The sequence below is a fragment of the Sparus aurata genome, chromosome 5 (genome assembly GCF_900880675.1).
Source record: "Sparus aurata chromosome 5, fSpaAur1.1, whole genome shotgun sequence".
Taxonomy (NCBI): domain Eukaryota; kingdom Metazoa; phylum Chordata; class Actinopteri; order Spariformes; family Sparidae; genus Sparus; species Sparus aurata.
In genome coordinates, this window is record NC_044191.1 from 17,368,516 (window position 1) to 17,382,962 (window position 14,447).

The 14,447-nt window shown below is 43.1% G+C and overlaps 1 protein-coding gene across 2 annotated transcripts in view; it reads left to right on the plus strand.

Moving 5' to 3' along the window:
• The window catches only part of LOC115582481 (ADAMTS-like 2), a 37,282-nt gene extending 22,835 nt beyond the window's left edge, over positions 1-14,447 (plus strand). For both annotated transcript variants that reach the window (XM_030418474.1, XM_030418475.1), the window contains exons 4-19: positions 369-444; positions 759-861; positions 1,765-1,910; positions 2,630-2,753; positions 2,997-3,077; positions 3,206-3,381; positions 4,125-4,428; positions 6,797-7,145; positions 8,723-8,826; positions 9,166-9,292; positions 9,380-9,593; positions 10,208-10,363; positions 11,015-11,185; positions 11,573-11,749; positions 12,057-12,201; positions 12,998-14,447. In XM_030418474.1, coding sequence (XP_030274334.1) covers positions 369-444; positions 759-861; positions 1,765-1,910; positions 2,630-2,753; positions 2,997-3,077; positions 3,206-3,381; positions 4,125-4,428; positions 6,797-7,145; positions 8,723-8,826; positions 9,166-9,292; positions 9,380-9,593; positions 10,208-10,363; positions 11,015-11,185; positions 11,573-11,749; positions 12,057-12,201; positions 12,998-13,125 — 2,581 coding nt within the window. In that variant the 3' untranslated portion in view covers positions 13,126-14,447. The remainder of the gene's footprint in view (positions 1-368; positions 445-758; positions 862-1,764; positions 1,911-2,629; positions 2,754-2,996; positions 3,078-3,205; positions 3,382-4,124; positions 4,429-6,796; positions 7,146-8,722; positions 8,827-9,165; positions 9,293-9,379; positions 9,594-10,207; positions 10,364-11,014; positions 11,186-11,572; positions 11,750-12,056; positions 12,202-12,997) is intronic.

Here is a 14,447-nt window from a genome sequence, read left to right on the forward strand (position 1 = left end):
ATAGAGAAAGATGCATGACATCAAAGTTGCTACAAGACACAGAAACCCTGTCACTGAATGGTAATGCAACATGGTTCATTAAGTCACAATTATATAAGTGGAGTTTGACTTATTTAACACTAACGGGGGAGACAAAGGACTGGCGTGGGGCATCACAACAGACGCACAAACAACGAGTGAGGGAACAACACAGGCTTAAATACAAACCTGTGCTGGCAGTCAAAGAATAATAGTATAGATTAAATTAGTAGATTGGTATTTGCTGCACTTTAAGCTCCACCTGATATTGTATTATGTTTCATTATTATTCATATCGTATCTTTTTGATTTTTTAATTTGTTGTCCAAATATTTGTTTTCTGTCCAAAGAAAGAAAGCTGCTGCTGGGAAGGACAACATGACCTGTACAGGAACAGCTAAGAAATATCATCTCTGCAACACTAAAGTGAGTCACAGACCTCCAGTTAATTTATCATTCATTTATTTCATATCTTTATGAAAACAAACACAGTCCCACTGACTGGCTGCCAGACAGTAGAGGACTGTGGTCGTGGCAGGCAGCCTCCAGGCGTAACTGTATGTAGCTGTTTGAAAGTGAAGCCGGGCGCGGCTCAGAGTGGTCGAGCATTCTCACAAGACCATCCCTGCAATAATAAACGCTTAAAAAGAATTTATTTGTACAACATACTCTAAAACTGAGTTATAACAAGTGTGAAGCAGAGCTCTTTTAATGATCCGTGCTGTCTCTCCGCGCTGCAGGAATGTCCTGCCACTGGGAGGAGCTTCAGAGAGGAGCAGTGCTGGTCCTTCAACTCGCAGCTTTACAATGGGAGGAACTACCACTGGAAACCTCTGTATCCCGGTAACGACGCCCATAAAACGCCTTGACAACTTCTCATTGCCCAGTTAAACAGACCAGAGGTGACTGAAGTTTTTGCTGTGTGAGCTGCTGAGCTTCAAAACAGTCAAACTTAAAACAGTAGTATCCTTTACAGGGTTGTCTTTTGATGTGCTTGAAAGGTGCAATTTTTAAGAATTGGCTGCCTGTCAAATTCATACTCAAAACATATAGGGGGCAGCATAGCACCAGAAAAGTCGCTAACTGCCTCTAACGGTAGCTGGGGGTTAGCTGAGTTAGCTGGTCCATACTGGGGGCTCAGGGACCAGATGTGTGTTTACATTGCTTGCACTGGAGCTCCAGCGTGGGACGAGCTGGTACTAGCTGGTTAGCATGCTAACTTCTCTGCAACACAAAAAATAGAAAAACAAAACTGTAAATTGTCCACCTATATCTTTCCAGATGTAATGTCCATTTTGATACAGTGTGTTGTTTTAAAACCGGGTCCTAATTCATATCTTGAAGTGTTTATGTGTTCATTTGTATTATATTTGTATCTAATTTATTAATGTATTTTTCACATTAAACACAACAATCAAAGGAAGTGGTCAGAATGCTGAACCCTTTTTCATTCAGCACATATTTTTGTGTCATGGCACATTGGCTGTTTCTTGCAGCAGCAGGCAGGTGTTTTCAACAAAGAAGCTCAGATAAACCTGCTGTACAAAACCTGCTCAGGACCAAATGACAAAGACAGGAAGCAGCTAGCTGGTGAAGAAAGTGATTTAGCTGCGAAAGAGCCAAATAATTACTTCTGGAGTTTCTGGACAACCCAGAACTAAAAGGAGAGTGACTATTGGACTTAAATTGATCATGTTGGGTCATTTGACTGTTAATGCTGCGACCCCTGACCTGTTTCCTCTCCAGACGACTACGTTCACATCTCCAGTAACCCCTGCGACCTCCACTGCACCACCACTGATGGCCAGAGGCAGCTGATGGTGACAGCTCGAGACGGCACTTCCTGCAAGTACAGCAGCTACCGCGGTGTCTGCGTGGACGGTAAGTGTGAGGTGAGTCCAGCATCTTCTTTACTTTATCCCTGCTTTACTTCTCCTCAGACACTTTCACTCCACTATCAGTTTAACTATTCAAGTTTTTATGAATGACAAACCCCTCAGTGAGGAAGCTACTGCAGAAGCGTCTCAACTTTCTTTAAGACAATAAAAGTGTTTGGGGTGTAATGTAAAAAAGTGAATTCAAATGTAGCTGTCACAGGGCGATGAGATTTCAAAATTTAAATGCACTGAACAGTGTAATTGGACACTGTTGCTTTTTGATTCGTATGAAAATGAGACAAATGTTCTGGGGTGTTTGTTTTATGGACAGATAAGTCTTCTGTTGTCATGCTACATCAACACTATTTTAACACATCGTAGAAGTCATTTCATCATTTTCAGATTTTTCTGTTGTTCATTTTTCGATTTGTAGGCGACAGATAATGCAGTTACAGCTGATGTAACACCAGGAAATCTTTTGAGGATTTGTCTAAAACTAGGCAAAAAAATGAATGTGGATGGTGGAAGCACTACTGTTAAATAAGTGCATCATATAAAAAGATAATTCATTAACACTTAACTCTTTTTTTGGATCACCCACAAGAAGAATCTGAGCGCACGATAGAAATAATTGTCAGCTTCTGCATCATTACCGCATTACTCGTGATTTTGATTCATTGAAGATTTTTCTAAATGTTATCATTTCCTCTTCCACTTCCTGCTTTGCTGCTCAGCCAATCGGATGTGACGGAGTACTGTTTTCCTCCAACACCTTGGATAAGTGTGGGGTCTGTCAGGGGGACGGCAGCAGCTGCAGCAGAGTCACCGGAAACTTCCGCCGCGGGGCCATGACTCTGGGTGAGCCTCTGAGTTTAGCTGTCTCATTGTGTCCACCCACAAACTGTAAAAACTCTTATTTCTACATTTGAATTTTAATAACTGAAGCTTTCTCTATGTGATATTCACACAAAAACTTGAGGAATTAAGATGATTGAAGTTGTTAGAGTTGATCAGAAAAATACTGTCGGTCAAATAAAAATGAAAAGGCTAAATAAAGAAGCATGAGGTGGCACTGACTACTTTTTACTTCCTGTCATCAAGGTTACTCATTTATCACTCAAATCCCAGAAGGATCGTGGGACATCCAGATCATTGAGAGGAAGAAGTCGGCCGATGTTCTAGGTGGGTATTTCCTCTTTTCCAGATCCAAAAGACGAGTGTCATTAACTCTCTTTCAAATGTTTAATGGAAAATTTAACTTGCATGACTTTGCCTTGTGTGTTTTGTTTTCAATCTATCTTGTTCTCCAGCTGTGACCGACCAGGCTGGCAACTTCTTCTTTAATGGTGCCTACAAAGTGGACAGCCCCCAGAACTTCCACGCAGCAGGAACCGTTTTCAAGTATCGCCGGCCCATGGATGTGTACGAGACCGGGATCGAGTACATTGTCGCCAAAGGTCCCATCGACCAGGCCATTAATATTCTGGTACACCTCGCCTTTCTCAGTCCATCTCTCTCATTTGAACTCCTCCTTCAGACTCACCTGTAACTATTTATTGTTGTGTGTGGATGGTATTTCCTCATCCATGCAACGACCAAAGAAACTCACCGTAACATCATAGGTTTGATTACGAGGTCACTGAGGTGACTGCTGACTCTGTTTTTCGGGAGTCTTCAGTGAGTTTCCTGCGAACAAGATGCCAATGTGTGACCAAAACAGTAAAGTTGTAGCAGCTTCGTAAAACATCAGTGATGCCCCAAATGTGTGCATCGTCTCCTTTGTAAGAGGGTCTGCCAAATGTCTGGGATGTTAATGCAGTGTATTTGTAGTAGTGAGTGTGTGTTTCGGGTTGACGGGTAGTACAGGACATGTGTTTCGACAGTGGCCATGAATCCCAAACAGCGTTGATGTCACAGGCTAGGTTTGACAGATCTTCCTGCAGGATCCTGGAACACAGAGATCCTCCTGGACGCTCATTGTGGCTCCACTGGTTCTCTGCTTACAATGAGTCAGGCTACATCCTGTTCTCCATCTGAATTATAATTTCACATCCAGTTATCTGTAAACCAACAATTTAGGAGTTGGTTTTAATACAATAAACTAAACCTCAACATACTTAACAGAGCTGTGAAGTCAGTTTGAGTTGATTAGCCCCTGGTTTTGTCCTTGTGTTCTGAATCCTGTATAAAGCAACCTGACCTTTACCTGACTCTCCTCTTGTCACTCAGGTATGGAACCAGAATGGTCGTACACCTTACATCACCTATGAATACACCGTCCTCCGAGACTCCCTGCCACCCGTCCCACCTCCTCCTGTCTACACAGGTTCAGACACCTCAGCTGGAGAGGTGTCTGTGGAGGTGGGGGGTCAGCTGGCCCCTAACAGCAGCCTTTACGACCAGGCAGTCCCTGAGGGCCAGTTGCAGCCAGGAGGTGCAGAGGGGCAGAAGGGCCAAGAGACCAACGAGGTGTATGAGGAGTCAGCAGCCATCGACTGCGACCAGGATGCAGCAGCTGCGCCAAAATTTTCAGGTAGGCACTGTTTGTGACACCATAGATCCGTGCAGCAACTAACAGTTAGATTCATTATTGCTTAATGCATTTCTTTTATATATTTTTTAATTAATTGATCAATCAATTAATCATTCAATGGTACTTCCTAGAGCCCAGTTTGATGTCTTCTAAGTTCTGGCATTGTCAATTTATGAAGATATCAAACAGAAAAGCAGTAAATCGTCACTTTCATGAAGTCTTTTAACACACATGAGATAGACCCCAGCAATGGTCAGGGGTCAAGATAAAGCTGAAGATATTCGTCTTTGTTCATAATCACATATGAACTATTTTCCGGGTCAAAGTTTCATTTGAGTAGTCCAAAGGAATCAACAATTGTTTAGACGACTTACAGTAGATTGTAGAGTGACATATTTTTCTATGCCAAATGGAATTTTTCCATTGGCTTTTAGATTATTGAAGGATAAAAGCTTTGTGACATGCAAGAGTTTATAAACGTTCATAAAAAGCTAATGTTTGGCTATAAACGAACTACACTGCGGTCGCGTGACTTTAATGTCGCCACCACTAAGTCTCCTACTACACTGTACTTTACACACTTTACTATAAACTGATCAATCTGCAAGTTGGAAAAGCTTTAGTTACAGTTAACAGTCTACAAGAAAAGTCTGGCCGCAAAAAGTGGACGAGTGAGTAGATGAGGTTCTGTGTTTGGTGTGATGAAGTTTATTGTCCATGACAACCTCTGTAGTCTTATTTAGACACTTTTTATTACACATAAAAGCTTCAAAATTCAAAAGCAGAGTCTCCAGTGATTTATTTCATGTCATACTGTAGCACAGAATGTGAAGCCTCTCTTAACCACAGACCTTATTTCAGGCGTCTAACCGAAAACCTATTCAAAAGCCCCCTGACTTTGACACATATGTTATCGCTTTTGTTTTTAACTCAACCAGATACTTGGTAACACCAGACCACTATTATAATACTAATACAGTGAAGCTTAGTGCCAATAAACAGTAGGAAAGTGGAGCATTTTGTCTCAGGAAGAACATTTTTCCATTCTTCATCCATAGTGGCTTCTTCTGCTCTTGCCAAGTGATGACATTTATAGGCGCGCGGTAACAGGGAGACAGCAGGAATGCTCGTCTTTTAAAAAAAAGGAGAGTAGAGATTTAACGTTGATATTGATAATGTTTGAGATAACAATCTTGATCAGATTCCTTTTTTCTTACACAAATCCATGACATTAACAAGAACTGTTAATACGATTAATTTTAGTAGTATTTAAGTAGATTTGAGGACAAGTTGTGTTCAGATTTTTACAGATTAAAAATGTTTGTCATTTCTTTATACTTAGTAACTGACATGTGTATGTCAGTACCAGTATATCTATTATAGGATGATATCATCCATGCTGACATTTGCCTCGGCTATAAGAGAAAGAAAAAAACTGAAAGGAAAAGAAAGTAAGAAGAGGAGAAGAAGAGAATAAAACAGAAGGTGGTTCAGTGGCCCATTGGCAGATGAGACAAAATAGGTCAGATTTTACAGCTGATCCTCCATCTAGCTCTCTTTATCTGCGTGTCTGTGAGATGGCCCTTTGGAGCTCTGCATTATTCATGGTACAGACACATAAAGAGGATCAGCGGCAGATGAAAAATTCAGGGTTTCGTGGTGTTTTCTCCCTTTGAAAAATGGCTGCATCACAAACATGAGCGGTAATGGCCTTCCTGCTGGCTCTCGGCTCGCTCAGCTGACTGTTGAGTCCATTACACCACTGCTTTGGTTGGTGAGATGAGATGGAGAGGTGGTTGAGAGGCTCAACGTACACTCCCTGCATGGGCTGACGTCATGCTACAGACCCCGTACTGAGCGCTGACTGAAACTGAACTGAGTTATCTTCTTGGCATCTATTTCTGTTTTCTTTCTCCTTTGATATTTTTCAATCGCTCAGTGTTTTAAAACTTCTTTTCAGATATTTTAATTTAGAATTATCATCTCTGAAGTCCGCCGAAAAGTGCAGACTTACACAGGCATACATTTTATTCACAAAACCCTAACCCCTAACCCACGATCAAAATTTTGTTTCCTTTTATACACCGAATTGCCAGCTAAGCTACACTTACTGCATTGAATATAGAAAACGGGATACAGCAGCGTGTGTCTAAGTCTTATTTTTGTGATGCTTATATTGCTCAGTTTTTTTTTTTAACTCATTTTGCTTGTGTTCATCCCCACAGAAAACGGCTGCAATGTTTTCCAGTTTGCACAAAAAATGAAATTGGTGCAAAAGTGACCAAAAGCTCCATCACAGATTGTGCTTGAATAAAATAAATCCATTGCTCTCCGAGAATAGCTAAATCGTTCCACTTTCATCCATCAGAAGGGAACAGCAGCCACCCAGGCAGCACTGCCATCCCTGCCCCTGCTGGTGGGCCCCTGGATGCGGGCCCAGACTCCCCAAACCTCATCTGGAGGGTCCTACTGGACGGCCGAATTGGCCCAGATGAGCTGCTTATCAACATCTCAACCAATCAGCTGCTGACAGAGGGAGACGGTTTGTTTTCATCAGAGGTGGACCTGAGCACCCTGGAGCAAGACGGGTCGTTTGGTCTCAACGATACACTGGAATTCACGCTGGGTCGCAAACGCAACGACAGCGGAGATGGTTCCAACCAGAACAAAACAGTGCAGGGTGGAGGGAGGACGTCCAGCCGCTCCAACAGAACCAGGTAAACTTACACAGACAGGTAAGAAGAGTGAAAGGAGTTTTAAGATGTTGTACAGCAGAGGTCCACTCTGCTTCAGCCAGGTTTTGGCTGTTTCCCCTCAGGCTGAATTGAGTCCTGTCTGGATGTGTACAGGCTCGGGTCACAGTGGGCCTGAATGTTCAGATAGCATCAAGCCTCAGGTCTACTGCTGGCTCAGGTAAATACACTGCAGGCTGGATGGGAAGAGGGCTGTGTGGCTTGGACACTTGTTTTCCTCTAAAGACGTCCCCAGAGGAATCAGCAGGTGGACAGACAGTCAGGCAGACAGGTTGTAAAGCAGTCAGCCAGGAGATATACATGCCATAAAGCAGCTACGCAGTCAGTTAAGCAGTAAGACGGGTAAATAAAGATGCACAAAGTAGGACTGACAGGCAGTAAATTCAGTTTGTCAGGTGGGTAGACAGACAGGTGCACCGACGTCCAACAAGGCAGGTAGACAGGCAGATGGAAAGGTAGTAAAGCAGTAAGACAGGCAGACTTACAGGCAGTTAGCAGTTAGAGGTTAAAGGAGAGCTAAGCAGGTGACACATAGATATACAGGCAGTACAACACGCAGACAGGTTAAGTGACAAGCAGTAGGGTAGTGAGACAGACAGGCAGTAACGTAGACATATGGGATGCGTGGCAGGCAGACAGGTAGATATACAGGCAGTAAGGCAGTAAGACAGGTAGACCTGGCGGGTTTTGCATTCATCATATTTATAATTCATATTGGCTTCCCGGCTCTGTGTCCAAACATGGCTTCACCAGTGCTGTAGCCAGTAGCTATAAAACACACGATGACACGCCCTTTCCTCTGAGAGACAGGGAGAGGAGAGGAAACGAGCGGAGCAGAGGAGCTCAGAGGGGAGGAGGGGGGTATAGCCACACTTAGAAACAAATAATTCAAGGTATTCGCAAGAAAAGTGAAAAATATGATGCAAAGGGGGGAAAGTGTGCGGTCAGACTGGAGTCACCTCTGGGGAGAAAATAATGTGCAGGAATCAGTCTGGCTTACATGGAGGGATGCCGGCGAGGTATAACTCAAAGTGCCTGTGATTTTCAAATAAACGTCTGGCTGAGGCAGAGGGGAACGACCGGTGTTATGACAAGAATGTGCACATGACTTTTATGTGATGTGATGAAAAAACAAAGTGAGTCTGCCAGGATGCAGGCTGTGAATCAGCTGTCACACTGTGGTCGTCTGAGGCCCGGGAGACACTGTCTGTGTGTGTGTGTGTGTGTGTGTGTGTGTGTGTGTGTGTGTGTGTGTGTGTGTGCGTGTGTGTGCGTGTGTGTGTGTGTTAAGGGTCTATACAACAGGGTATCCTTAAATGTCCTTTGAAGAATGTTTGACAGAAAATGCATCTGTACAAAATGTAGTAGTCTGTTCTATAGAATCTTTTCACACCACTCCTGCAGTATAAACCACTTCACGCCTCTTTTCATGCACAGTCATGTTTTTTACAAGAATTTGGCTAAAAAGTTAAAGAGCATTGGGCAAGGATGGATGCTGCCACACGTTTTCCTTCCTTTGTGTGTTTTGTTTGTGGTAACAGGGGAAATCAAAGGATCAACCCGAAGAACCTGAAGCTGAGTGCCGCTGATATGTACCGCTGGAAACTGTCCTCTCAGGAGCCCTGCAGCATGACCTGCTCTATAGGTACATGCAGACAAGTGACATTCCTTTGACAGCCGCCTGTCATATTGGTAAACACAGTTAGCTTGCAAATGATTGCATTCTGTTTTTATTTACATTTTACAAAGCGTCCCAACTCTCCCGGAATTGGGTTTGTAAAGACCTGTGTGCTGGAACAATCTTACCGCCCTAAAAGTAACATCAAAACTTGAATTTTTGCATCTGCAAACTCAGTCTTTTGTGCGTGCGTAATTTCTTCTACAACATCTTTCATTTTTTCTTTCATTCATAGAAAAACTACCTCTTTTGTGTTTCAAATGTTCTTCCTGAATAAGTTTGCCTTGTTTGTTACTTACTTCCCAGGAGTATCAAAGTCCTTTGTCACATGCATTCGTTATGACGGCATCGAGGTGCACGACATGTACTGTGATGCTCTGACCCGACCGGAGCCGGTCCACGACTTCTGTATTGGGAGAGAATGTCAGCCGAGGTACAATCCACTGGAAACATTTCATGGAAGCAGAAATTATTCAAGCTGCTGAACACTACATTGTGCAATGCATGTCTTGTCTTTCAGATGGGAGGCGAGCAGCTGGAGCGAGTGCTCGAGAACCTGCGGGGAGGGTTTCCAGTTTCGACAAGTTCGCTGCTGGAAGATGCTCTCGCCGGGCCTGGACAGCTCGGTCTACAGTGACCTCTGCACCATGGCTGACCTGGAGAGACCTGTGGAGAGACGGCCCTGCAAGAGCCCCGCCTGTGGCCCACAGTGGGAGGTGGCCGAGTGGAGCGAGGTATGAGACGTCTGTACGGATTTACCCTGCTGAGAATAAAACTAAGAAAACGTTTAAAACATAAGGAGCGCGTCTACAAAGAGAGGAGGCGTGTGTTTCTCACAGTTCTCGTAGCTTCGTCTGCTCACAGTTGATATAGTTTTGTGACTGAGCTGTCAGTTTTTAGTTTTTCAAACTTTTCTTTGTTCTTTGTGTTAATTGTTTTTGACAAGCCTCCGTCATTAGGGGCTCCCTTTTCTTTCAGCGCAGACATCTCTCTCTTGCTCTTGTCAATCTCAGGTTTAGCAGCTGTCTGCTGCAGTCTTGCGGTCTGATTGTGGTGATTGATTCTCCAGTGACACTCACCAGACACCAAAAAACCTTGATGTGATTTGAGCCAGCGGGTTTTGAAAAACAAAGAGAAATAAGACAAATCTCACCGATCATTCCTTCTCTTTGGAGAAAAACAGCGTTTAAACAGCTTTACATCCAAATAAATCAGCTGCTCTCAGTGCATTTTTTAAGCGGTATTTTCATACCTGTATATTGCCCTGTTACATTCTTTAAGGATAAACATCTGGAGTCACTTATGTTGTCAGTCTTTAAACATTCATCATGACTCTCTCCCTCTCCAGTGTCCTGCTAAATGTGGCCGAAAAGCCCAGGTGACCCGTGATGTCCGCTGCTCTGATGAGACCAGACCGTGTGACCCGATGACCAAACCGCCAAACATCAAAAACTGCACCGGTCCGCCTTGCGAACGCCACTGGACCGTGTCAGAGTGGGGACCTGTGAGTGTCTTCACTCTTCAGAAACATGGCACAGTATACATGAGTGACAGTAACATACAGTCTGTCTATATGTGTGTTTTGTGTTTTTATCACCATCCCTGCACTGAATCAAAAGCATCTAGTTGTTTCAAAAGAACACCCTGCCTGTTCCAGCTGTTTTCACTTCAGTTCGAAACTGTCCTAAGTACCACAGTGTGAATTTATGGTTGACATTGTGTTGTACAGACAAATGTAGTGCTTAATGTTCCATTCAAAATCAAAGCCTGGAAAGTCGCAAGTCTAATTTACAACTATGGAGTCCAACCAGACACAAAAATGCACGGATGGGAAATTTTCTTTGCACAAAGAAAAGTATTATTCCCCATGTGACAGCTAACCACCTGTGAGCACATGCACCCTTTGCATGTTTAATGTCCTCTGCTTTACTATTCATTTCATCAAGAGGTGTTTGCAATATCATTTAAATGATTAAGCTACCAGCGTCCCCTCCCTTTTATTTAATATGATGTGAGGCGACCTGATCTGACTTCATGTGACAAACACATTTGACTCAGCTTAGTGACTTGGCTTGAAGCAGACGGTGATGACAACAGGAACGCCCCCTCTCAATCATGAATCATTCAGTCTGAACTCCGTTTTATTTTTTTGCAGTGCTCGGGGTCGTGCGGCCAGGGCAAGATGGTGCGTCATGTGTACTGTAAGGCTCCGGAGGGTCGCGTGGTTCCTGAGAACCAGTGTTCTGGAGAGGACAAGCCGCTGGCCATCCACCCCTGTGGGGAGAGAGACTGTGCTCCACACTGGCTGAGCCAAGACTGGGAGATGGTGAGGCTTTGTCACAGTACAGGAATTAAGATAGAACTGTTTATTAGTAGACCTGAAACATTTTCATTAACACATTGATTGATTTATTTGTTGGCTGACAGAAAATGTCAGAAAATGACAGAAAAAAACAAACATTTTTGACAATTTCTTTTTGTTTAAACAATTTTGTGGGCAGAAAATGCCAAACAGTCTCCATCTATCAAATGGTATCTGAGGATTTGCTGCTTTGTTTTGTTTGATATTAATATGAACGGAAAATTGTGTACTTTTTGGACTGTTTAATGGACAAAAGAAGCATACACGTCAGCAGGAGAGCACTTTGATGGTAACTGCTTTGTGAAACAGTGTGAGGACTGAATACAGGGAACTTTCTGTTTTTGTCTGTAGTGTAACACGACCTGTGGCCGAGGCGTGAAGCGAAGGACTGTCATGTGTGTCGGCATCAGTGGAGGAAAATTCCAGGTCTTTGACGAAGAGGCGTGTGGAGGCAGCGAGAAGCCTGAAGAGGAAAACACCTGCTTTGAGAGGCCGTGCTTCAAATGGTACACCACCCCCTGGTCTGAGGTGAGGTCCACGCAAAACACGCAGCTCTAGTTAGCTTGGATCGTGTTGGTTTAGGAGATGATATTGGTCAATGTTTTTGGTCACTAAAAACTACATTTTTACTAGTGCTGATAGCTGAAAGTCAGCTTCTTGTTCAGGTAAAGTAAAAATCACTAGTTTACATTGCAAAATTATACTCACTCCCTCTCTCTTCTAAGTTTGCGTTTGTACATCTTTGTTACATTTCTCCAATCTGAACACAGAACGGACCAATACAAGCTCATCGGTGGAGTGTAACGACTGTGTTTCTGCTCCTGTGTTTCCTCAGTGCACGAAGACGTGCGGTGTGGGTGTGAGGATGAGGGACGTCAAGTGTTACCAGGGCAGGGAGCTGGTCCGAGGCTGCGACCCCCTCACCAAACCGGTGGCTAAACAGACCTGCACCCTGCAGGCCTGCCCCACTGAGCCACCAGGTAACACCTCAGGAACAGGAACACACACATACTGGTGGATTTTGTTCCATAATGCTTTTGATTATATTAGAAAACAGCATCGACATATTCCAGAAACAGATTAATCGAGCCACTGATGAAAATAAGTCACTGTGAACTGAGACACTGACAGTTATATATGCAGTTAGCTTCAGTTGCTTATCTAACAAACTAATTCAGGTTACATTTCAACAGGAGACGGATTTACGTCAAATTGATGTTCATGTCTATGTCTACATTTGTGGTGGTGAGTGTAAAGCTATCATGAATCATAGTCAGAATGACGACAAATACGAGACCGACACTCTCTATGCAGGATGTGTTCAGGCACAGTATTGAGTGTGGGATACTTGTGTTTAGACAGCACACAACAAATAATCGCTATAGCTATGTGTGTAAATAGATACGAATAAGATTGACTTGAAACGCTTCTGGTTGTTCTGACCCACATCTAGTGGAATACATGAGGACACTACATGGCCCCTGAAGACAGATCTGTATCTGTTCCCTCAGACATGCTTGAGACGAACGACTAAAAAACATGGCTGTAACGCCTCCTGTGTAGACACACTTTAGGATTAAAAAAAAGTAGTTTAGTTTCCCTTTAAGATTGAGAACTTTGGCTTCTTTTGCTGAATGATGAAGGCTTTTGATTTAAAAAGAACAGATTGAGCAATAAGAAACAGAATTGTTTTGGCTATCTTCACCTAGCTTGGGTTAAGATTGAACCGATTTAAATTGCTAACATGAGCTCCACCGTGTGTGAACTGTGTCACAGATGAGAGCTGCCAGGATCGTCCCTCCACCAACTGCCTGCTGGCGCTGAAGGTCAACCTGTGCAGCCACTGGTACTACAGCAAGGCCTGCTGCCACTCCTGCCGCGCCATACGACCTCCGACCTCCTAGTTCAGGACAGCACTGTCCCGCTCCACCCCGGCTCTAACTCCAGCATGAGGAAAGAAAGGGGTACGTTTACGTACACGTGGTCAACCGTCACTATGAAACAGTGAGAGGAAGCTGAAAGTCGGAAGCTCTTACATGTTTGTAAGAAACTGACTTTGTTCAAATGAAATAGGGTCAATCAGTCCTGTTTATTCAACATTAACTGCAATATTTACACATAAAACAAAAACACTTTTGTCATTTATTTATTCGTTTTCTTATTTCTTCTCCATTTTCTCTTTCCAAACTTTCCAACTGTAATGTGTTTCTGGAATAAATAGAGAATCAGGCAAAAAGCTGTTTGTGTTTTGAGCACAACTTCTCTAACACTCAGTTTAGATTTTTTGAGATTGATTTATTACTTCTTGAGTGGAGAGAATTTCTAACATATTAAACGTTACAGTGTGTTTGGGTCTGTAGTGAAACATGAAAAAACCTTTCGTCTCAAGACCTCGGAAACATTTGAAAACAAATTCAGGAGCCAAACTTCTTTTTTCTCTCAAGAAAACTATTCACATTTTTCGCCCCACAGTCACCCCTCCCACCACTCCTGCACACCATCACAAAGTATAACATGATCACAGTCACAATTCTCATTATGATTAAACTGTGTCTCACCCGTAAAGCCAGTTGTTATCACCTGTTATTGATCATTCGTCTTCCTCTAACAACATATGGAGTCGGAGACAAAGTGGAGTCAACACTCAAACGGTCTTACAGACGCCCGCCATCAGTTGACGGCGTCCTCTTGTTGTGTTCATCGCTGCAATGAAGAGATGTACTAAATTATTTCTCAACAGAATATACTGCATGACTAGAATATTTAATACAGATACTGTTTATGAAATACTATTTAATTATGTTTCAGTCTGGTGTCTGGCATGTAAAAAGTTCCTTTTTCCATTTCACCCCCTGCGACTTGGCGCCACGCCAGTTCGCCTGGAGGATATGGAAGCATATTTATTAGTCATAGCACATTTTCATTTATCGTGACGCTCCTGATGCCAGCCGATGGTTACTCATCGGGTCAACTGATGCCAGCTCTGGTCTGTGTGTGTGACGCAGGAGGAGGGAGCTCACACAGACAGAGAGAAACATTCCTGACACTTGAAGTACGGTTGAAATGTATTCAGACGTGTACATGTATGTCTCATTTTTAACTATTGCGTACTGTTTTTATATAACTGATACCTCTTTGTACAAAACAAAGTGTTGTGTACTGTTGATAATAAAGTGAAGTCCTAATGGTACTGACTTGTATTTCAATTAAATAACAGTAAATGAAA